This window comes from Aulostomus chinensis, chromosome 5, assembly GCF_037954235.1.
Source record: "Aulostomus chinensis isolate RoL2024-O1b breed Wild chromosome 5, RoL_Achi_v1.0, whole genome shotgun sequence".
Lineage (NCBI taxonomy): Eukaryota > Metazoa > Chordata > Actinopteri > Syngnathiformes > Aulostomidae > Aulostomus > Aulostomus chinensis.
The window spans coordinates 20,574,408-20,597,118 of record NC_141324.1 but is presented as its reverse complement, the minus strand read 5'-3'; the positions used below and the strand labels follow the sequence as shown (position 1 = coordinate 20,597,118).

The following is a 22,711-nucleotide window of genomic DNA, read 5'->3' as shown; positions in this document are numbered from 1 at the left end:
AAAACGAATCTGGGTTCAGACAGTGACAAGAAACCTGGAAAAGTCATGCGAGAAAAGTTTTAAAAAAATAAATAATCAAATAATTTTATAAAAGTAGTTGAAATGCACCGCAGATACCTGAATATTAGAGTATATGTGGTCCATTAAGTTAGAAAAGTGTCACATTTTAAAGTAAATGTTAGTTACTAAAGTATGTTCATTTTTTTTTTTATCAAACCATGTCCTCTGTCTTTAACTTTAGTTAGATATACACTGGTGAACTTTGAGAGGGTTATTGCCAAAGTAGCAGTTATGAAAACAATAAGATGTGGAAGTGTGTCCTCCATTTTCGACCACTATATACAGATTTTTCCAATTTAATTCACTTTTTTTGTCATAAAAACTTGTTGAAGGGAGATTACAGTGAAAGGAATACTTGATGATGCACTACTTTGAGGTAAATGGGAAGTAAAACATGAGGCTCCTTAAACCTAAAAACTACACCTGTTGCTAAGTAATCAAATACTCAAATATGATACTTAGTGTAAAAGTAAAATATGAAATATATTTAGACTCAATTAATGTCCGCCTCTGGGATCTTGTCATATAATTGGATTTGCTTTCCTCACTGAATGTAATCTCTGCATTTTCATGTTATTCCACTTACAGCAACAGTTTAGAGTTTATTTATTGATCTAACAGACATGTGGGGACAGTAGCTGCCCCCCCTGCTGTTTAGCCTTTGACTAGAAAACAGAAGAGATTGTGGAAAGTAACTTCACTCTGTTCTCTAGAGGAACAGAGAGCTAAATTTGGCATGCAGCTGGTTTCTGGCTTCCTCTTCAGCTGTGGGAATAGACGCTGGTCACCATGTTCAGAAACTGAAAGACCGAGGCGGCGGTGGCGTCTGGCCCGGTTAGCTTTCCCTGCTCAGACATTTTGTTGTACGGTTGGTTGTCACGTCATCGTCATCATCAGAAAGAGAAAACTTGGTAAGGGGTCAGGAAAGTTCTTTGATAGCACTTCAGATTGCTGCCTACATTTAAGGGTCAAACCAGGGCCTACTAATCCTGGATTATTAGTTTAGCTAGTTGGGTTTTTCTGATGATCAGTTTCAGTTTTTGAGAGGTAAAACTCTATTATAAATAACCCTTTCATTTATAGCAGGGACATGACACTTCAACTCATTTGCTCTTGAGGTGAGGAAATTGTTTGTCTGTTACTTGTGTAACACTGACACACTAAATTCAACTAACATGAGCTCAAACTATTTAAATACATAATGCAGACTATCAAATTTGGGTTCATTCGGGGTTTTCGTAATTCCATACATGCTCATCCAGCATCAAGTACAGAATTAAACCGACTATCATATGTGGGTTCGTTTAAGGTTATCGTAATTGCATACATCCGGGATCATGAGTCACATCCTCAAACCAGATCAGCAAGTTCTTTCCAAGAATAATCTTTTATTTGCATGGAAACTAGTGTGATAAATGGTGGTCAGAAGAACTGAGGTCAAGATTTTTGGAAAGCACGAATCAACAACTTAAAAGATGTTTTACAAGCCAGTGAAAAGTCAATAAGTCTTTGTAATTTCTTTCTTTTTTTTAAATTAATGTGATATTTTGACGTAAGTTCCGTGTTCAGTTTTAGATTTCTTAGATTTCATTCTCATATGGGGTGATAAAGTGGTACATAAAACCTGATGGGAAACACACAGGATTTATTTTATTTTCACTGCTGTGAAACTTCTGAATTAATTTGTTTCCCCAAGATACGAATGTTTTTTTTTAAAAACATAATTTGTTTTTCAGTTGTCAATTCAAGGTTTCATTGACGTTTGTTTGCCTAAATGAATCAATTTTTTTCCTCGTAAATTTAGAGGCTTTACAGGCCTGTAAGGTAACTGAGGTCATCCTGGAATTATCACTGTTGCAGCAATATGTTTTCTAAATGTTCTGCAGTGACACATTTGTTGATTCTGCATTTGTATTCAAACTAGTTTCCCCTCTAGAGATAAATTAGTTATCAGATGTGTTCCTCCTAAATTATCCAATGTGTTCCTCCTGACTTACCTTTTAACCACCCAGGAAGACTAATGTTAGCTCTACGTTGATGCTGAAATAGTAGAAGTGTCATTTCATGTTCATCTGGTGAATAAAAATGAGAGATGACATGTTGAAGGTCCCCAGCTGAACTCAAACCTGAGACGTTGCAACGCCTCGGACTATCACTCTGTTGTTGTAATGCCTATGTCTGACCACTAGATGGTGTTAATGCCATAGGAAAGAGAATAGCTCCAGGGTGGCTGAGTGCACGTTTGATTGACAGTTAAAAGCTTTGAGAAAACCATACAACCGTTTGAAAAGTTTATTTCTACCATACACAAACTGTACAACACAGCGCATATCTGTTTATTATGAAATAGTAAAAGTAATAGGAAGTTTCAATTTACAAACTACTTGAACTGAAAAAAGCATTACATTTTAATGTAAAAGAAAAGAAAATACAATACAATTTCATATCATACTAATATCGTTCCACAAAAAAAGCATTTCACATTACAAAACATCAAATACTAACAGGGAAAAAAATAAATATTATTCACAAAACTTCCTGAGCAAACAATGTGTGGTGTAGGAATTAAATATAAGAAATAATAAATAAAAGATTAGGTTTAAAGAATGTGATTCAGTTTTTAAATTATTTAAAACATATTGCGTATTTGGATAAAATAGGGTCTGTAATTTGGCTCTTACGCTGTTACATTTTTTCTTCTTCAAAATATCCTAGGCTACATGTCTTTGACTTCCTTTTGCAGAAATTACAAATGTATTGCTCCAATGAATCGCTGTTATTTTGTCTTTTTTTGAACGGTGATACATTTCTCTGTTTTCTTGTTGAAGTCAAGAGGAGTGTGATGAACAAAAACACCAAATAATTGAAATACAAAAGTGCAATTAAACAACTGATTAGCCGACAACTGTCACTCGTCTAGGTTTCAAATTCCTTTGTTTTTTTTTTAACTGAATGATTCAAACTGAAAGTTGTATTCCACTTGTTTTTGTTTTTTTTTTAATTTAAAAAAAAGGTTCTATTCAAATCTGCCTCAAGCGTTACAAGAATATCCGAACTGTAAGACTGGTTGAAATGTTAAGGCTTGTAAGCAGTTTAAGATAAGCAGGAGTCCACGTTTGTTTTTCTTTTTAAATTCACTATTTCCCTTTTTTTCTTTCTCAGTGCTAGCAAAAGGTAAAATAAACACCAGACTTTTTCAGTCTCAGTCTTGAAATTTCAAAACCTGACTGTGAGATTACAGCTACTGAGACGACAGTTTGAAACAGTCATCAGGAACATTTTCCTCCTATGAAAATAATTGTACTGTTTAATAAATTAGACGCCATCCACACAATACTGTCCTACCACAAAACATACTTGTATATTTTTATGGATTCATATACATTTAGGCACATACTATATGCACACTCCAACGTGTGTGCACAGAAGGCAGTTTAATAACTATATTTTTTTTTTAAAAAGGAAAGGAAAAAAAGACGTCTTGACAAAGTGGATTTTTGTTGCACTCTTCTATTCAAAGCAGATTCGGACATTCAGCTCACGAACTGCATTTTTGCTCAGTGCCACCTCCTGGTTGCATTCAGCTGTTATTGGTTAATGAAAGGTACAGTGCAGTGGCATTGCATTTGTATTTATTTATTTTTTTAGAATCTTCACTTTGTATTACCATACATTCAGTTACCAATAAAGAATAGAAAGCAAAAGCAATGCTTCAAAATATTATTTTGGTAGTTGTTTTTTTTTTTGTTTTGTTTTGTTTTGTTTTGTTTTTAACTTTCAAGGGCGATCCAACTTAACGGTTAAATCATATAAGTTTTCATCACTAGATGGCGAAAGTGTGCCATGAAATTGGAATGTGCTTCTATGTAATTTACAATGTGCAGAAAAGTCTACAGATTTTCTTTTAATCATCAAGCATTTACAATTCTAGAAATAAATAAAAATTGATGAAATAAATACACTGATGAACAAATATAATATTAAATAGCAGTAATATAAGAATGACATGAACACAAACCAAGCAAACCATACAAAATAATTAAGTGCAAGAGGAGTAAAAATCTCACCAGGATAAACATATCAAGTGAATGCAGAAACAGTAAAAGCATTACAAATCTGGCTGGTTATTTTCTCAGTGCAATGTATTTTCCAGGAAATGCCAAACACATTTTCAAAAGCCTTGTCTTATACACGCAGCCAAGCCAGCACTCTTCAGTAAAATAGACCTATCTAGTGCCATTATCCCAAGTCAAAGAAACCTCTTGGTAGCTCTACAGCTTAAACATGGATGCCCTTAATAGCCTGCTTGATATTATCCAAGAGGGCCTTGCACTCTGGAGAGTATTCATGCTCCGAGTTGTTGTACATATCAGTTAATGTGTTCACATAGGCTTCAAAATTATGCTCACTGATGGGTCCCTGCAACAAAAACATGTTTGACTATTAGTGAAAACAGCACGGCAAAAAAATGACAATTGATAGATGTGTGTTTTCCAGGGCAGGTTAGATATAATGAGTTGTAGTGGAGTCTGAGGTCAAGGCTTACTGTACCATTTGAGGCAGCTGAATGTCTGTTAGGCTATTAATGAGGGCTTGGCTAAGGCGAGCGAGCTCCTTCAGAAGGCTGTCATTGTGCTGTTCGATCATCTTGTTCTCCTCTTCAATTGTCTTTAGGTTACATTCCATAGACGAGATCTGCTTTCGGGTAAAAAGCGAAAAAGAAAATCAGTCAAATTAAGCGATCCGAGACAACAAGCTGATGATCTTTCAGAAAAAAAAAAGAAAAAAAAAAGCGAGAATGTGTCGGAGTAAATATTTACCTGGGTTTGGAGTTGCATCATGTCTGCTTCTATTTTCATGTTGGATTCATTTAATTCTTTAATTTCATGATCCAAATGTTGAATGTCCTCTTTGTTTTCAATACCTGAGTTAAAAAAGATTATTCGATTTCAAATATTTTGACTTTTTTATGCCACGATAAATTTCAACCTCTCACACCACGTCGGGGTAACTCACCGCTGCTGGCTTTCAGTTTGATAGTCATCATCTCTTCCTCAGAATGCTTTTTCTTGATACTTTGTGCGTTCAGTGGGCAACCCGACAAGCTAGTTCAGCGGGTTATAAGTGATAAGTGTAAGTGAGAGAATATCACCGAGTGTAAACAGTGAACGAGAGGGAAAGGTGCAACATGTCGAGCAGCTATATTTGGGGATGGGGAGGACATGCGACCTCACCTTCTGTGAGTGGCAAACACATTATTGGCATGTCCAAGGCCATTGCAGCCGGGCAAGGGACAATGGGGCAGTTCCTGTTTATTGGCCTTCCAGGCAAAGGGCAGCCCATTGATCGAAGACTCCTTCTGTCTTTTGGCAGCAAGTGGACAACTGCCCGCGCTGCGATGGGAGGTGTATTTTCCCGATATATGCCCTTGTCCATCACATCCAAATACTGGACACCTAGCAGAGAAACAGGCATGCGTGTTTTTAAAATGTTTTTGGGAACTTGTCTTTCAAAGATTACGTTTAATATCACGAGAGTACAAAGGATACATGTTAAACTAGAAAAAATATCAAAAAGTACAGAGACTAAATCATTCTCTGAGATGATTAAAAAAAAAATCTCCTTTTCAATAACTAGACTGGAAGATTTGTTAACCATTACGTTGATTAATCCAGCCAAATGCTGATTAAAAATGAAGTCGCCAAAACTAGAAATGGACTCATTTGATAATCGCATTAACTGTTAAGTTACTAATCCACTACAACTTCAGTCAGAGCGGACGCTGTGTACGGCGCGCACATTTGGAGGTGAGTGATATTTGTGCTCACAAACATGCGCTGAATATCATTAAGAGTTTGTCAGTTGCATTTTCAGTTCTGTTTTCTGCAGGTCAGTAATGGAGTGACATGAATTACAGATAATTGTCATGTATCCCCTCATGCGAAAGAATGTAATTTGGAGGTGGCTCACCCTTTCCCTTATTGATAAAGGTGAAAGGTCACCTGAGATGATACAAATGGCACACATACTGTGGAGTGCTGCTACAAAAAGCCTGCTTCAGCATTTTGTTACTCGACAGCACAGCAGCAGCACTTAGAGGACAAAACAAGCCCATCACCTCCATCTACCACAGGTAGGTAGCTTGATGCAAGACACCAGGACAATGGAGCCATGCCATATGGCCCACTATTTACAATAATCTAGCGACATTTGCTTCCATCCCCCAACCACCCCCCCCTTTCTCTCCCTCTTTCTCTTAATGTGTATGAGATCTATTCCAGTCTAATTCCTAAGCTCATGCCCTTGCATTAGTAATTAAAAAGAAAAAATCAGTGTCCAGATGTATAAGTAAACAACAGCTCATATATCTGACTTTGGATTTAAACGGCAAATCAATTACATTATTTTTTTTTAATACCATTTTCACTTCATGATTAAGCTGCAAATGAGTGCAATGCCATCGGAGTGAGCAACATTTCTTAATATACTTTAATTATGAAGAAAGCACTCACTGAAAAGTGATAAGCCAGATACCCCATTCAGAAAATAGAAAACATACAAAACCTCCACCCCCCACAGCCCCCCCCCCCAAAAAAAAACAACAAACAAAAAAAAACAAGCTACTAATCCGTAGAAAATAATTCACTAATGTTACGACAAAAGAAGCATTATTTTCTTTGTGTAACTTAATGGCCTCCAGGTATAACGCTCCAGGCACAACAGCGTGACACATTTTCACAATATTTTCTTTGTTTTATTTTGGAACAATCAAAAAAAAAAAACGGAAAAAAAACATGACAGCATGGGATGAGAAGAAATCTCTTACTTAAGCTCTTGCTCATCTTTTTCATCCTTGTTTGGTGTGAGCTTCAATCCTCCCTTTCTGGCACGTGGACATCCTGACAAACTACAAATGTTTGGAAAAGGCACGGGTTAACGTGAATGAGAACAAAGGCTAAATTGTTTACAAGAGGCTATGACGTTCCAGTTGCACACGTTTAAGTACGACTGAATCCCTAAAAAAGATCATTATTCTGTATCAGTATAAATTGATGGATACAGTAGATAGCAGCCAACTAAATCAATCAAAACAAGAAATAAAAAAGTGCAGCATGTTTGCAGCATAAAGTGAGACTTTCACCATCTGTTTGAATGTCGTGCATCTGACAAATGTATTTAATACTCATATGCGATGACTTTTTTTTCTTTCCCTCTCTCTCTCACTCCATCTCTCTGCTACCTTCTGTGCGAAGCATAGTTCCCAGTCACATGTCCAGATCCATCACAGCCAGGTGTTGGGCACCTGCAGGATGAGAGACACGGCCACCAGGTGCTTGTTACAGCAAAAGACTACAAGCTGTGGATTCATGCAAATGTAAAGTAAAAGTGTAGAAAATATCAACTTCACATCAAGAATCCAAACTAAGAAAAAAGGAAAGTGCTGACCAAAGCTGAGGCAAAAACAAGCTGCCAAGTTTAAGATGAAAAATCCTTAAACAACAACAACAACAACAACAACAACAACAGTTTTCAAAACACATACTTGAGTTCCTGAGAGTTGGCTGCCATCAGTGATTTGAGTGTTTTGTCAGCCAGGGGACATCCAGACACACTGGAGAGGATAAAGAGCTAACAGTCACTTTAATGCACTCTTTGATCACAGCCGAATTAAGTCATCTTCACACAATGTCTCAATGCATATTTATCCAAAATTATTTTGAAACACAATTCCACTTCCTCTTTATGAGAAAGCCTTTTCATGTCACATTGGAAGAAAAAAAAAAGACACATGATATATGAAATCTCTACAAGCTCCATGACAACTTTTCAGCTGTAATAATCAACATGATGAAGCAACTGTCTGTATCTCTGCTAGCTGCTGCTAATGAGAGTGTAATTAATTACAGTACCTCCGATGTGATGCATAATTCCCTGTCACATGGCCGCTGCCATCACAGCCAGGGGTCGGACAGCTGCAGGAGAACACAAAACCTTTAATACACAGATTACTCTACTTCCCACAGACCTGCTACTAACTTGAATCTTTCTCTCACACTGAGACCCTTTACATGAAAGAGAAGGGTTAGTACAGCGGGAAATTTAGTAGAAATTTCTCCTATAGCAAAAAAACCTTCAGTTGAATAGTGTGACTGAGGGAATCTGAGTTGTGGAAACTAGTAGGATCCTACTTCTCTCTTCAGCAGAACATGCACTCCAACTACAAGAGTCAAGAGTTGTAAGCTGTTACAGGACATACGGGGAGAAAACTCACTTTAGATACATTTCTTCTCCACATGAACCTGCAGACATACCAGTTACAACGATATGTGATATAGAAAGACCCATTTATATCATGCTGTCTTATTAAAACACAGTTAAAGCTAATATTTTCCAAATAACCTTCTCAAAGGGAAGCAGTACTTTTGAGATGTTTTACCCGCTCCTCTTTGAAAACCATATCACCAACACACCTCAAAAGCTCCTTCTTGGAGTCCCGTAATAGCATCTTGGCTTTGGAGCTCATCATGCTAGCATCTCCTTGATAGTGTTGGTCCTCCATGGTGACCGCATCAAAATCCTCCTGGTGAGAAGTGAGTGGAAATATGTCCAAAATGTCTGACCACAAACCAGGAATGACCTAAAAGTCACTAATTAATGAAAGACCCTGTATAATACTCTTATAATACCCCCACAAACACAAGCCCCAGGGTCAGAGTGCAAGGCAAAGAGATTACGCTTAAGGATACTTATACAGTTGTAAACCATACATCCATTTAAAGTCATACTTAATCCACATAGTATTTATGATGTATAGCGTATGACGTATAGATTTCCTTGTCTACAGACATGTAGCGGCCAGATGTTGTGTAAAAACAGGTCAAATGTCCTAATATCAACCACAGAAGAATACCACCTGTGAAATTAAAACAGAAGCTTTAGATGAGGAAACGTCCAGTAGAGGTTAACAGGAGCTTATTTAATAAAGTTGACAGATTTATAAGCCGGGGAAGAACCTGTTGTTTTGTCTTATGGAGTTAATCATTACAGTAGGACTGTAACGTCACCGCATTGTCATTGTTCATCTAATTACTAAGGACATACATTGAGTTTTTAGTGAACTCGGTGGATGAGCCGTTCTGCAGTGATAATTTCATGACAAGCTGATCAGAGTAATTTTGGAGAAAATTACATCATAAAAGATATTTGACTGTCAATTTCTATCGAGGAAAAAAAAACGATAATCTGGTAACAATATGGAAGAAAGAATATTACAATTTTAAAAACCAAAATAGTTATTGGGGATGCACAGATTTTCAAACAATCAACAATTTAACCAATCCCAATACTGACGGGAGTTTGTTTTTGAGTACCGATGGATTTTTTTTCTTTCATCGTAATGTTTTTGACGATTTTTATTCCCTCTTTTATGTTCAGCAAATCATAAAAATATTAAGGTACATTTAAAAGTTTTTCACCATTTTTCAAATCAACATATGAACATTGGCAACTACTATCTATAATGCTGATAGGCCAATGGTGGTCAGCAAAGCAAAGATCTGCTGGTGTTGATACACAAACGAAAAATTGGTGCATTGCTAATATTAATGTATATCATAATATCTGTTAAGGTAACTCAGTTGATGTTCTTCATATTGGTACAAATAAAAATGTACGTTTCCACTGACATTTGAAACATCATATTTGCTTTTTAGCTCTGATTTAGTCAGCCAAACTCTCAGGAATAGACCACCATGCATGTTCTGAATACATCTCCTCCATGTTAAACTCACATTCAAAAATCATATTCAAAGTGTCAGTTCAGAGGTGTTTTTTTTGTTTTGTTTTTTTACCTCTTTGTCCTGTAAAATGTGTGTTTTGCTGAAGTTGACAGGAATGGGGTTCTCCCAGCTGTCTCTCTCACACAGCGGATGGTAGAAGGCGGGGCTGATGAGCACGCTCCCGCCTTTGGCCGCAGCCGACTCAGGAGGAGAGAGCGGGTCATCTGAAGGTGTCTTTGTCAGGCATTTTACATTTTCCTTACATTTCTTCATACTCAAGTCCAGGGTCCCATTTTCATCCACCTCTATGAGCATATCCTGGGGGCAAAGAAGTCCTGGCTATCATCAAGTAAGCAATTAACATGTTGTCGAGGAATGCAACAAATATATCAGCGCTCCTGTATGACAATAAATATTCAAAAAATGTCAGAGGAGAAAAATAGGACCTATTACACTGAAAGGATTGTAAATAAAACATCAGAATGCCCCATTATTATGACAGCAGCGATATGTTAACTTGACGCTAACAACATTTCTCTGTAAACCCCCCCAAAAAACATCTTGAAATTCACAACAAACAAACAATGTATTTAAATAATACATTCAGTGGTTATCTTATACCAGACAAAGTACCAAACTAAGCCAGCGTTAATTCTGCTGAACAAAAAAAAAATAATCACTGGTGTGTAGTTTCCAGTGACAGCTGTGTCATCTGTTTTCTAGGACACACAACCAAGATAGCAGCTGAGTGTGTGCGTGTGTATGTGTGTGTGTGTGTGTGTGTGTGTGTGTGTGTGTGGTGGTGGTGGTGGGGGGGGCGGGAGGTTGCTGGTTCTAGGTCATCATTATTAGAGCAAAAATTAAAAAGCTTAATGTGACATAAGTTTCCTAGCTGACAGATGTGTTTGGCGTTTTTGCACTGAAACGCAATAGCATGACGACTCAGGGATGTTTGACCGCATTAAAAGTTTTACCTCATTAAATGCTGAAATCCTTTGCCATAAATGGAACCAATTATTAAATGCATATGTTTCATTAAACCCTATACATCTTTTTTTTTTCATAACCAAAGGGGACACTTTCAAATTAATTAAAAGAGATGATTTTCATGAACATTGGATGTGGCTGTCCACTTCAATTATCCAGCCATGTGATGATGTGTGTACCTAATCAAAATAACACCAGTGTAGAAATAAAGGATGTGATTAAATTTGATTTTTATTTCGTGATTAGCCTCAGTTAAAAATCAAAACTGAGGACTTGCTTTTTTATTTGATATTACTGATGGGATCATTTAAATCTTTCTCTTTAAATCATCATCCTTTTTTGAAAATGTAACATACATATGTAGATAAGTTCAAGCATGCGACGACATATAACACTCTAAATATGGCCCCTTTTTTCCAGACTAGAAAGCTGTTCTTTATTTTGTACATCTCAAGACAACTAAGCTGTAAATGAGAACAGATGATCAACTTGCTAACACTGTTTTATTCATTCAGTGGGCTGGTACCTGGTACAGGGCCACGTTCTCAGCTCAACAAGCTGGGAGACAAGGATCTGTGCTGTGTAGGTGTGGAAACCTTGAATCATCTACAGTACAGCGCGCACATATGTAACCCACAGAATGTGATCAATATTAATCACAAAGTGAGTTTGGACAAAGTTGAATACAATTGAAGATAATAACAACAGAAGAGGTTTCCAAGAAGAGTTGGTGTGATTTTCAGATGTTAACTCCTTTAGCTGATCGACTTAATCCTTTCAAATGTTTTAAAGACTCTGTGGTGTAGACACACAGCCTATGCTGGATCATACAACTAAGCAAAATATCCTCTGCCATCTGCAGTACACAGGATGCAGTATCAGACAACAGTTCAGTAATTTAACATGCCAGCTGATGTCAAAATAAAATACACTACCACATGTTTAAAAAAAAAAGTAGTTGTATTAAGGAGAAAAGCTTTATTGTACGTCCTCTTTTGATGTGATTACACAAATTTCCGTTTGTGTACATTCAAGCTTTATGGAGTGGAAACCTCCTTGTTTTGCAGCAACCAGAGCGCCAAGCTGCCTTTGCCAAATTCTGTCTTTTGATGTCTTTCCTTTTTATACACAAATCAGAGTTCCTTTAAAATGACCACATTAAATACCTTTCCAAGTGGTCTGATTTGATTACCTTTGTAGAGGTTGCCAAGGGCCGGCCAGCAACAGCTTCCATGTTCTTCCGGTAGCGAGTGGAGAGGTTAAGGATGGCGGCAGTCGCGGCTGCAGCTTGGAGACCGTCTTCTTTTTTGAATTGACTTGATGGGCTGTGCTGACCAGAGGTGGGCAAGCGGCCACCTGGAGCACCGAGGAAGCCAAGATACTGCTGAGGTGCTAAAAGACAAATAATTAGCGAATAATTGCTTTAGTGCGATACCAGGTGTTCCAACCAAACTTAATAAGACACAGAAAACAGGTCGGGAGTGGACATTTGTCTGTATTTTACAACAATCACTGCTTCAAAAAGATGGATGCCATCTTTGAAGGATAATTAACATGAAGTATCAACGTAGATCTCGTATTTGTTGCAGACTAATTAATTTTGTGGCTGAAATGAAACAAATGCTCTACACTTTCATGACACATGACACAAAATAAGGTTGCCACATTGATTCGCCCTCCAAAATATGCGACCAACTCAATTATTTTCATATTAGATATATGAAACTTACAGTCAGGAAAATGAGAGATTTCCTGTTCCTGGTTGGCCCCGTTTAGAGGCTGTTTCCCAAAGACCTGTGCATCAAAGCTGGCGTAATCAAAGCGGATTCTGCTGTACTTGTCCATGTCTTTTGTGAGGCTCGTTTGCAAGGCTGCTACTGGATGAGAGAGCCTGTAGTTTAGCTGGTTCATCTCAAACTTCTTTATTAAGCCAATGGCTCTATTAGGGAGAGAGAGAGAGAGAGACAGACAGACAGACAGACATACATACAAACAGACAGACAGACAGACAGAGACAGAGAGAGAAAGAAAAAAAGGACTTTCTTTTATTGTGTAAAACCAAAATAAGATAAACTTCAGATAAATAGTTAAACATAGACATTGTTTTAAAACCATTCTGGGATGCTTGTGCTTTTGTGCAAATAGTCTGGGATCTGATGTGTGTTGTAGATCCACAGCCAGGTTGCCAGACTAATTAATATAGTAGGAGTGGGCATCCTGCCCATGATATATCCACAGGGAACAAAGAGTTCTGCTCTTTTATCATCTCTAATAGGGAGGAACTCACAGGAGCAACAACCATTGCTTATGTCTGCTTGGAAAGCTTGAAATAGACCGCGTTCTGTTGGGATCAACGATTAAAAATATCCCACACGTTCTCCAACAATAATAGTGTTTATCACTTTTTTTTTTTGCATAACCTTAGTTCTACTTTTAGAAATCCAGTCCACTACAGAGCTGCTTGTTGTAATTATTTTTCAGCATTGAAGATTATCTGGCATTATACCTGGGTGAGCGGTCAGGTGTTTGTCTGCATTTCAGGGTTTCGTCTTGAGGTTTGGAGACTTTCACTGCAGCGGCGATGGGGCAGCCTGAAAGACTGGTTGGGGGGGGGGGGTCAAAGACATTATTTTTCTACCGTAACTACTCATCTATGAAGAATTTCTAATGGCTTTCTCTCGTGCGTATACCTCCGGTGGGTGCTACGGTTGCTGTTGACATGGCCTCTTCCTGTGCACCCGGGTGTAGGGCACTTGAGGACGTTCTCATGCATGGCTAGGACTGAGGAGACGAGGACAGAGAGACAGACGAGATTAGCTCTGTAGAATTCAAAATGTAATCAAACTAAAAGGTAATAAGATGATAAATATACAGAGCAGTAAACATTTAGGGTGAAAAAATTCCATATTCTAGACATTCAATAATGATTTGGTACATCAGAGACTGAAGAGCAAAGATCCTACAGAGACAGAAACAAGAGCACGAAAGCAGAAGGCTTTTCATTGTGAGGAATGCTGTAATGTGGCTGAAATGTAAATAGCTTAGTGCAAAGAAGAGCGTAGTAAGACGGCTGATTATATTCTTCAAAACAAACACGTCGTTAAAGGTCCGCTCTGTATCCTTAGAAACTTCTTTTCTGTACATGTTCACCAATTAGTTTGTTGGAGTTGTCGATTTATTTTTGAATACTGTGCTAGCTAGCCCTTTGATTTGCAAACGCTGCCTCCGTTCTAAGAGCACGCGCCTTTTTTGAAAAAGTTAATTACTTTTTCTGTTTCTTTTGTAACATTTCCGTTTAATGTCGGATGTTTGTTGAGTTATATTGAAATGACTTAACAATCGCCAGTGTGAAAGAAGAATTCAATATTCACACATTACAAGACATTACAGGAGAGAGAAAGGAAAATCCTTTGAGTTCATTGGAAAAAGTTTCATCCACATCTTTGAATTCAACTAAATGTTTTAAGTTATTAATTGCTAGAAGGATTCAAATGACTAAAAATCTGCTGGTTGAATATATCTAAATAATACAAACTGCTTGTGTGACTTACTCTCTGGAGGAACTCTGACTTTATGTGGGCACCCCGACAAACTCCTGTGATGTGGGTACAAGCCAGTCACGTGACCAGTGCCATCGCAGCCGGGCGTTGGACACTTTATATCCTTCTTATCTGTCCGTGGAGAATCTGTAGACAGAGCGAAATAAGATTGTACAGCACAAGCAGACTAAACTAAACCCATTCTGTCTCCATGAATAAATAGATTCTATCAAGATGGAAACATAAGTGAAGCCCATCTAATACACTTGAACTGTGCTGTATACATATTGTGCATGGGCCAACAGATTGAAATATCATGCAAAGCCAGACACTTTTTTTTTCTTTTCTTTTTTTTCAACAAAATGCATCTATTAATCTGTCATTTTAGTTACTGCTGCAGTTCAACACAGAGTATTCACTTCTTTAATGCCCATCCATCGAAAGATTACATCCAGGATTACACATTTAGCCACAGTCATTTGAAGAATCAGAGGGAAACATGAGAGGTACTTTAGGAGGATTTAAGACTTATGGTCATGGTTAAATATCCAGTTGATTCCTATCAAAATCCAATATTCTGAGTAGTAGCAATTCCATCGGAAAAATTTTTTGCTCTTCATTATTTTAGTCTGTTTATTTATTACTTCACTTGTTGCCAAAATGTTTTTAAGAGGATTTTGCCCCTCTGATTCCCCTTCATGCGCCTAGTTCTTGGATTCTTGTCCATGTTTTTTTGAGCATCCAATCATCCAAATCACAATAGTCCATCTGATTTATACTGGATGAAGGTACTTTTGTAGAAAACATTTGATTCCCATCACTTTTCATTCCTATTTCTCTTCGGGTCAACTTTATTATTTTTACCTTTTCCTCCATGATAGCTGAGTCTGCCGTCCATGTCCATCATTCGATGGTGCCGTCTCTCATTGGTCATCTGCTCCAGGAGGAATCGATCCATCTCCCTGTAGGCGTGGTGTAAGACCTGTCTTTGCTCGGTCTGTAGAGCTATGGCCTGCTCTAACAGGCTCAGGTTCACTCTCCCTCGCCCCATTTCCAGGCCTCTCTCCTGGAGGCCCAGTGCCCACCCTTCCAACCGAGGAGGCCTCTCCATCTCAGATTCCCCCTCGCTGTCTTCCTCTGTGGGAAGCAGCCTGTATCTCAGTGCTTCAGTCTGAAAAACGCTCGCTCTACTCATGGGACCACCTAGTTCAGAGGGAGGTTCTTCTTTTACGAGGCCGTTGCGGCCTGAAAACTCCTCTCTGGAGGGACTGGAGCCGTTCACCTTGGCGGACAGAGACAGAGGCTCCCATTCAGCCTCGGCCTTGTCCCTGTACGGACTCTGTGGCGATGACGTGCTGCTCATTCTGTCTTGACTTTGGTCTTCTGCTTCATTTTTGAGGAGCTCCTCTTCATCTTCATCCATTTGAGGTTCAGGCGTGTCGACCTCACATTGTGGCGAGTCGGTAGACGTAACCTCAGACCATCCAAGCGAATCGTTGGATTTCGCTGCCACATCACAGTAGCTGTTTCTGTTAGCCACCCCATTGATTGTATTTGAGTCTAAAACAACAAGAACACACACATTATTTTATGTTTTCAAGTCTTAACGGACCAAACATGTTCTTTTGTGACCCCTCGATCACACACAGGATAAGTGTCTTTGTAATCTTCAACAAATCCTTTTAAGGTTTTAGATTTTGTGTCACTTTTATATGAATAATATCTTGAGAAAAACATGTTTTTATAACCAACTAAAGGATCTTAAAAAAACACACGTTATGTCATGGCATGCAACAGAAATGATAATCATAAGGCCGCAAGACTAAGTACTCAAGTAAATTTTAGATTGAGAACATCTCAGACCCTCCTCTCCACTCGTCGAACATAAAACCTGGTGATGAGGAACACAATTGTTTTCTTCTTCCTGTGTGTCTCCAATTGGGGCAACAACCCAACATAGATTTAGGACAAGATTATCAAGGGATTTACAGTATGGTGGACGTGAAGATCAGCTTTTTAATTAGTTATGTGTATTTTTAAGTTCAAGCTAAGCAGCAATATGTTGTCATCTGCACAAAACTGATGTAATTATTGTTTTGAGGGATAAAGACAAGGAAAGTGAAGAGGATTCCTGAAAACACAGATGGAGGAAATAGAAAACACAGAAGAGAAATCTGTGTGAGCTGCTGCTGTCTGAGTGGCGGAACTTGATTCAGGGGAACACAACAACACACTGGAATCAACACCTGATGCTATTTTTGATCATTATCATTTTGTAAAAATGTTAAATGCGGAACATCTAAGAGAAATGTCTGGCTTGCTCACAGAACATAAATTAATATGCCTGTAAAATACCAGAAATGTGATTAACTTCGATTGAAATAGGCATTTTTAATTCACCCACATTTAAGAAAAATAGTCATAAGCAGTTGGAGCAACAATGGTTATGAAACAGCTTAAATTATGAAATCAAAAAGAATATATTTGACCACACGACTTTGGTAAATTCTCAAATAGAGTGCATTAAATCAGAAAAAAAACAAAATACAAAAGTATTGTTTTGTTTGAAATGCAATACATTCATGCGGAAAAGTAATTATTTATATGGATCTTGCTCAGCTTAAATTTTGTAGATATGAATAAACCTAATATGTTTTAATTTCAGCATAATCCACAACAGAAATGCAAGACTAGCAGAGTTATTATTAATTAAATGCTTTTTATTAAAAAAAAAATTGAATTTCCTAAAAACTTAGCTTTTTTTAAGCTTTTTAAATGTTGGATAAAATTGTATTTATGCTGTGTTAATGTAGCATCATTACAATGTATGTTTTTTGTGTTCATTTTGAATAATCTTTCTTCTCCTGCTGATGTTGCTGCGTGCCCTCAATAATCAAATTTGGATCTCTATCTTTTAGTGGAAATGCCCTGAAAGTCTGATCAGTGAAAGAGACAAAGAGGGTTATAGTTATCCCTTAAAATGCATCTGAAACAACACTTTATCAACACCACTGATTATATTAAGTCATGGCCAGTGATTAACAAAGGGAAGCTATCATCTGGATTGATTCAACAAAATCTCTCTTGATCCTCCATAACCATTCAAACTTATGCTCTGTTAAGGCTCTTTGAGGCTTTTTTACTTTCCGTAGGCTGTACTGTAGGTTTCTATCCTCTTAAGTGGCTAGACATCAGAGACCAAAAGCAAAGTAGGATTCAGTTGGTTGAGAAGATAGATAGAGATGGATTGTGAGAATCAGATCACACTGCTGAGGATGATACAGATACAGGCATTATCAGACCGCAGCGACTTATTAATGGGTACGGCACAAAAAAAAAACCTTAATCCTCACCAAAAAAGGCTGTAATATCGAAAATATGTGGAACTAATAAACAGGCAAATTATCTTTGTAAAATACGTGACTACATGCGTTTTGCTCTCGCAACACTGCATTTAAAGCCTGACCGATACTTGATGATGCTGATACCTCTGTTATGTAGTGAGAAAACACTGATATCAATGTATTGGTTGAAATAGAAATTTGATATTATCTTTTCAATGATTCCTCAAATGTGGTTATGAGGACTTGTAATAGAGGCAGGGTTATTTACAATTTTAAAACATTATCATCCAAAATGACGGTCATCGGTGCACTAAAAAGTGATGTCACGTCACCCATTGTAATAACTTGATACTGGATGTTTTGGGGCTGAGTTAAAAAAAAAACGAAGATTAATTTACAAGCCAATAATTTTGCAATGACCCTTCAAATGTAGCTATCAAAAACTAATGACAAATACTTAGAATGGAGGCAGCTTTAAGAATAAACTTTAATGTCCAAAAGACATTAGTACACCAACATAATAAACCACTGGGTTTTTATAATTATAAATCACTGTAAGCATCTTTTTCTAAATTATGTTCTGTAAAATGGTTTTCAGATCAGCACATATCACAGGACTGCCCGTGATAGACAAGTATACTCTGGTATTATTGGCCACATCGATATATCGGCCTGGCTCTAATTACAATTGCTGTAAAAAATAATTGAAAAGGGACAAAACCTGCTGAATAAAAAATCCAGCCAGTTACAAGTATTTACATTTATGAAGCAGGCAAAGCAGGGTTTTGTTTTTATCGAGATGGACACCCAGGCCTGACACAGCCACACACACACACACACAAACACACACACACACACACACACACACACACACACACACACACACACACACACACACACACACAGAAGTGCAGTGAAAAAGGAAAAGAGATGGAGGAAAAAAACTTGGATCCCTCCGGTGGTTTGTGTGTTGGAACAGGTGAACAGTTTGTACTCCAGAATAGCCATTACCAGCACTCTGCAGCAGGGCTGCAGTTGGCTGCAGTTGAACACAGTGTGGCTCGACCAAACGAGAGGCTTATTTTTTTCCCCCTTTTTTGTTAAAATGCAGATATGAGCAGCTTCCCACTGCTAAAATCTTACAGCCTCCAGTCTACTTTTCCAATTTTTGTTTTTCAACACAAAATAGCCCCCAAATCTAACAATAACAGCAAAAACTGAAAATGTTTGTCAATATCCATGCTCATTTGACACTCTTCAGACTTTGCAGTTTTTCTTCTGGCATTTTTTTTAAGATTATAGTTTTAAAGGTATAGCACTGAACGTTCAGAAAAAAAAGACTAAACGATAGTCGACGGAGCTGGATGACAACAACAACAAAAAATCCGTAGATGGGCAAAGCAGATGATGCACACTGAATTACTTAAATAACTGTAATGTAATATGAACCAAGGAAACAAATAAATTCCATTTCCAATGAATCTGCACAATTCAGTGAGCTACTCTCCTGGTTCATTTAACTACACACATGTGTACTATAATGAGCTGTAGACATTATGCCTAATTATGTATTAGACTGTGTTAGAGGGCCTAACAAAAGCTTTTGAAAGGGACAATTACGTTTGTTGCTTAGTTACATCGTTAAAAATATACCAAATCAGTGCAGATTATAGTGGGCGTGAATGCACGTGTACACCACAAGCATTGTTGCCAAAATGCACAAAAGAAAACATTTTTGCTGCTGAAAAGGACAGCGGCATAAGTGAAAATAAATCGTTTTTAACTGTGGATGTGTGTAGATGAAATGGTCCTGCGGTTGAGGAGTCTTTTAGAAAATAAAACAGTACATCAGCCAATGCTGCCGAGCAACAACTAATTTGTTTTCTACAATAGGCAACTTCAATTAAAATTCAATTAAAGTTTAATTTAAATTCAAGTGAACTGGTGTAGTCTGCTATTCAGTTTTCATTCTATGGATTCAATGGGTTTGGACTGGCCATTCAAGGACAGATGAGGGGTCTGAAATCTGGCCTCATCAAAAGAGGGGAATGCCAAGCCAGAAATATCATGGCAGATCAGCTGTCAAAACTTCAATTTGTGGACGTGAGACACAACTAATGTGGACCCAGCAGTGTAGTCTTTCACTTCCACTGCACAATGACCGCGGCTGCTGGCTGACGGCGGAGGGAGGGAAATATGAATGCAACAGATGGGATTTTAAAATTCAGCGTCAATTGTTCATCAAAACAGACAAAACAACAGGACATCTGTTTACCTGCTGGAGTGTCAATGTTCCTCAGCTCTTCTTTGTCCTGCAGTGGTGCCAGGTCCTCGCTCTCCTCTTCACAGGCCTCGCTGGGGCTGTAGTGGCGGGGCTTCATCAGCAGGGACTTTCTCTTGTTGATGGGGGCGCCCTGCACCCCTTCCTGAGCACTCCGCTTCCTAGCCATGGGCCCATATGGGCTGGAGGGAAGAGGAGGATGAGCAGAAAGCACAGCAGGGTCAGCAGAGGATTCAGTGGCTGTTCAGGCTTTAATTTGTCAAAATATTACAAATATTTGGAGGTGAAGAAAAAACTATTTCAGGTTTCTGAATAATAAAATTTAAGTTAAGTATATCAAATATATCTTTTGGTTATGAAGATGAAAACATGTTCAGGTGATAAAATTACCTGTTAGTCTCAGTAAAGCAGTCGGCCAGCCCTGTGAAATAAAGCCCAAGAAAAACCACAAAAGTTTACATTATAGTCCTCGACAGACTCCTCTAAGGCATGAAATTATTTTTTAATATTCAGTAAATACATGTTTTGTATGTTTTATGGGTGAAACTAGCTTTTTACCATTGATTTTATTCTCTTTAACGATGCCATTGCATAAAGGCGGAGAAGTGCTCTCTTCATTGATCTGAACAGCTTCTCATTCTCCGGGATAACTCATCCTTTGACCGTGCTGACAACATGATCTAAAGGGGACATCGTTTTTTTTCCCAGAGGTTTGCGTGATTCTCATTCACAAGTTCTGCCCCTACTCTTTTGAACCAATAATAACACTTTTCATGAATTTCCCCAGATGTAGTAATAGCTCCAGCATGAGCAGGCAGGCCTCAGAGGCCCTGAACACTTGCATAATGACATATTCAGTTTAGAGGTTTTCAATCACACAATATATACACACACTCCTTAACTAATTTGAGCCAGTGTTTCAATTTAATGAAGTTATTCCCCTCTGAATAATGAAATGGCAGCGCAGTGCTCTTCAGACCGATAAGATAATACATGAAATTGACAGTTATAAAGTTGGATTGTTGAACCAATACCCCTAACCCATGGCGGTAAGTGGAGTGTGTGTGTGTGTGTGTGTGTGTGTGTGTGTGTGTGTGTGTGTGTGTGTGTGTGTGTGTGTGTGTGTGTGCAGTTAAAAGCTGCACTCACCTGTGCTATTGTTACATGTTTTCAAGGTTTGTTCCTCGCCTTCAGAATCCATCTGTAAATTGAAACATAAAATAAAACATTCGCTGTTAAAAAAAAATGAAACTAAATATAATGAATTTAAGTGTATAATCTATGTGATTATTAATTTGCTTCTGTTAAATTGACAAAAAAAGTACTTAAGGCTCAACAGTTATTATTGGCCAATGAGCCTTGTGCTCCTGCAGCATCCTCTGAAATACAATAATATGCAAATACGACAACAAGAGGAGCACTCCAGAGTGCATACCGCCACCAAGGCCAATGTAAAAAATGTGTTATTTTGCTCGATGTTAAATGAATCTAGACCAAAATTCAATAGTTTCTTCCTAAGCTCATTGTAGCCCCCTCTAGTCAAACAAACAAACAAAGCAACATGAAATCCTCCTTGATTGAGTTAATTATAATACTCAGAGAAGGGCACTTTTTAGGGTGTATAGCACTACCAAGGTTTATGTAATATTTCCTTAGAAATTAATCAAAACGTTCCCCCATACTGAAAAGCTCCGTCTTTGCCATAAATTCCAACAGCTTTCATTAAAACCAGTTCAGGAGTTTTTCTCATTTTTTGTTGTTTTTTTTTTTCTTTGAACAGAGGAGCAGATGTCCATCACCAACACTGTTAGAAAAATACATTTTTTGCTGTTAAATAGATATGGCTAAAATTTAATGGGTTCTTTCATGGCGCGTAATCCACCCTCCACCTCCACTGGAAAAATCTCGTAATTTTTGTCTAATCCTGCTAACAGACAAACAAACCAACAGATGCTAGCGAGCATTATTACCTCCTTGGCAAAGGTAATAGTGTTTGTGGGGACAAAAGTTTCAAAGGTGAGTAAAAATGTAATGACACTAAATAATGATATTGAAGTACGGACAGAACCTCACACAGTGTGTGTGTTTAGACAAAAAATAGTTGCAAAAATCCATCCATTCTGGCTGGCTGTTGCTTGTGGGTCCCAAATAAAACCTATTAAACATAATTATTCCAGGCTGATGGTGGTGTATAGTGGTCACAGGCCAGTGAAATCTGTGAGTCATAGGATATGCTGTTACTTTTCCCTGGTAATGGGAAACATGACTCCTCTCTCTCGTTTGCTGTTGTGATTGAAGGCACTGACCTGTCATACATTTATAATAGGGGAGCAGGTGTGGCAGTGATGGACCTTAATTTCCTTTAATAAACCTTTTATGTGCCACACTCTTAATGCCACGCTGGGCCCTCAGAGGTCCTGCTCATAATAGGTTCATTACTTTTGATTACTACAGCCTATTGAGACAAACAACTCCCAAACACTATAGATTACATTCTGTAAAAATGAGTGTACCTCATTAGTTTGGAGCACTTTTCGTCACAGACATGCTTCAAAATTTTGGATGAATATGTTGTTCCGAAGGCAAAATGTTGCTCTTACATCCGACATTAGGCAAAGTTCAAATGATATTATCAGTGAACATAAATATCACCTCGGACAAACATTTGTTTATTACCAGGGAGGGTTCGTTTTTTTCTTGGTTTGACATTTTAGATGTGCT

The 22,711-nt window shown here is 37.9% G+C and overlaps 1 protein-coding gene across 2 annotated transcripts in view; it reads right to left on the bottom strand.

Moving 5' to 3' along the window:
• Positions 1-2,288: 2,288 nt before the first annotated feature.
• st18 (ST18 C2H2C-type zinc finger transcription factor) overlaps positions 2,289-22,711 on the bottom strand; it is a 39,946-nt gene continuing 19,523 nt past the window's right edge. Inside the window, exons 3-22 of one of the 2 annotated variants that reach the window (XM_086203801.1) lie at positions 21,140-21,191; positions 20,381-20,411; positions 19,985-20,172; positions 15,230-15,925; positions 14,378-14,512; positions 13,517-13,607; positions 13,333-13,425; positions 12,557-12,765; positions 12,019-12,218; positions 9,912-10,157; positions 8,532-8,641; positions 7,971-8,033; positions 7,604-7,672; positions 7,301-7,363; positions 6,887-6,967; positions 5,295-5,516; positions 5,077-5,165; positions 4,881-4,984; positions 4,612-4,755; positions 2,289-4,479 (exon numbers count right to left, since the gene is read on the bottom strand). In XM_086203801.1, coding sequence (XP_086059927.1) covers positions 4,339-4,479; positions 4,612-4,755; positions 4,881-4,984; positions 5,077-5,165; positions 5,295-5,516; positions 6,887-6,967; positions 7,301-7,363; positions 7,604-7,672; positions 7,971-8,033; positions 8,532-8,641; positions 9,912-10,157; positions 12,019-12,218; positions 12,557-12,765; positions 13,333-13,425; positions 13,517-13,607; positions 14,378-14,512; positions 15,230-15,925; positions 19,985-20,172; positions 20,381-20,411; positions 21,140-21,191 — 3,027 coding nt within the window. In that variant the 3' untranslated portion in view covers positions 2,289-4,338. Of the gene's footprint in view, positions 4,480-4,611; positions 4,759-4,880; positions 4,985-5,076; positions 5,166-5,294; positions 5,517-6,886; positions 6,968-7,300; positions 7,364-7,603; positions 7,673-7,970; positions 8,034-8,531; positions 8,642-9,911; positions 10,158-12,018; positions 12,219-12,556; positions 12,766-13,332; positions 13,426-13,516; positions 13,608-14,377; positions 14,513-15,229; positions 15,926-19,984; positions 20,173-20,380; positions 20,412-21,139; positions 21,192-22,711 lie in introns of both variants that reach the window. The other variant, XM_086203800.1, reaches the window with a different exon arrangement.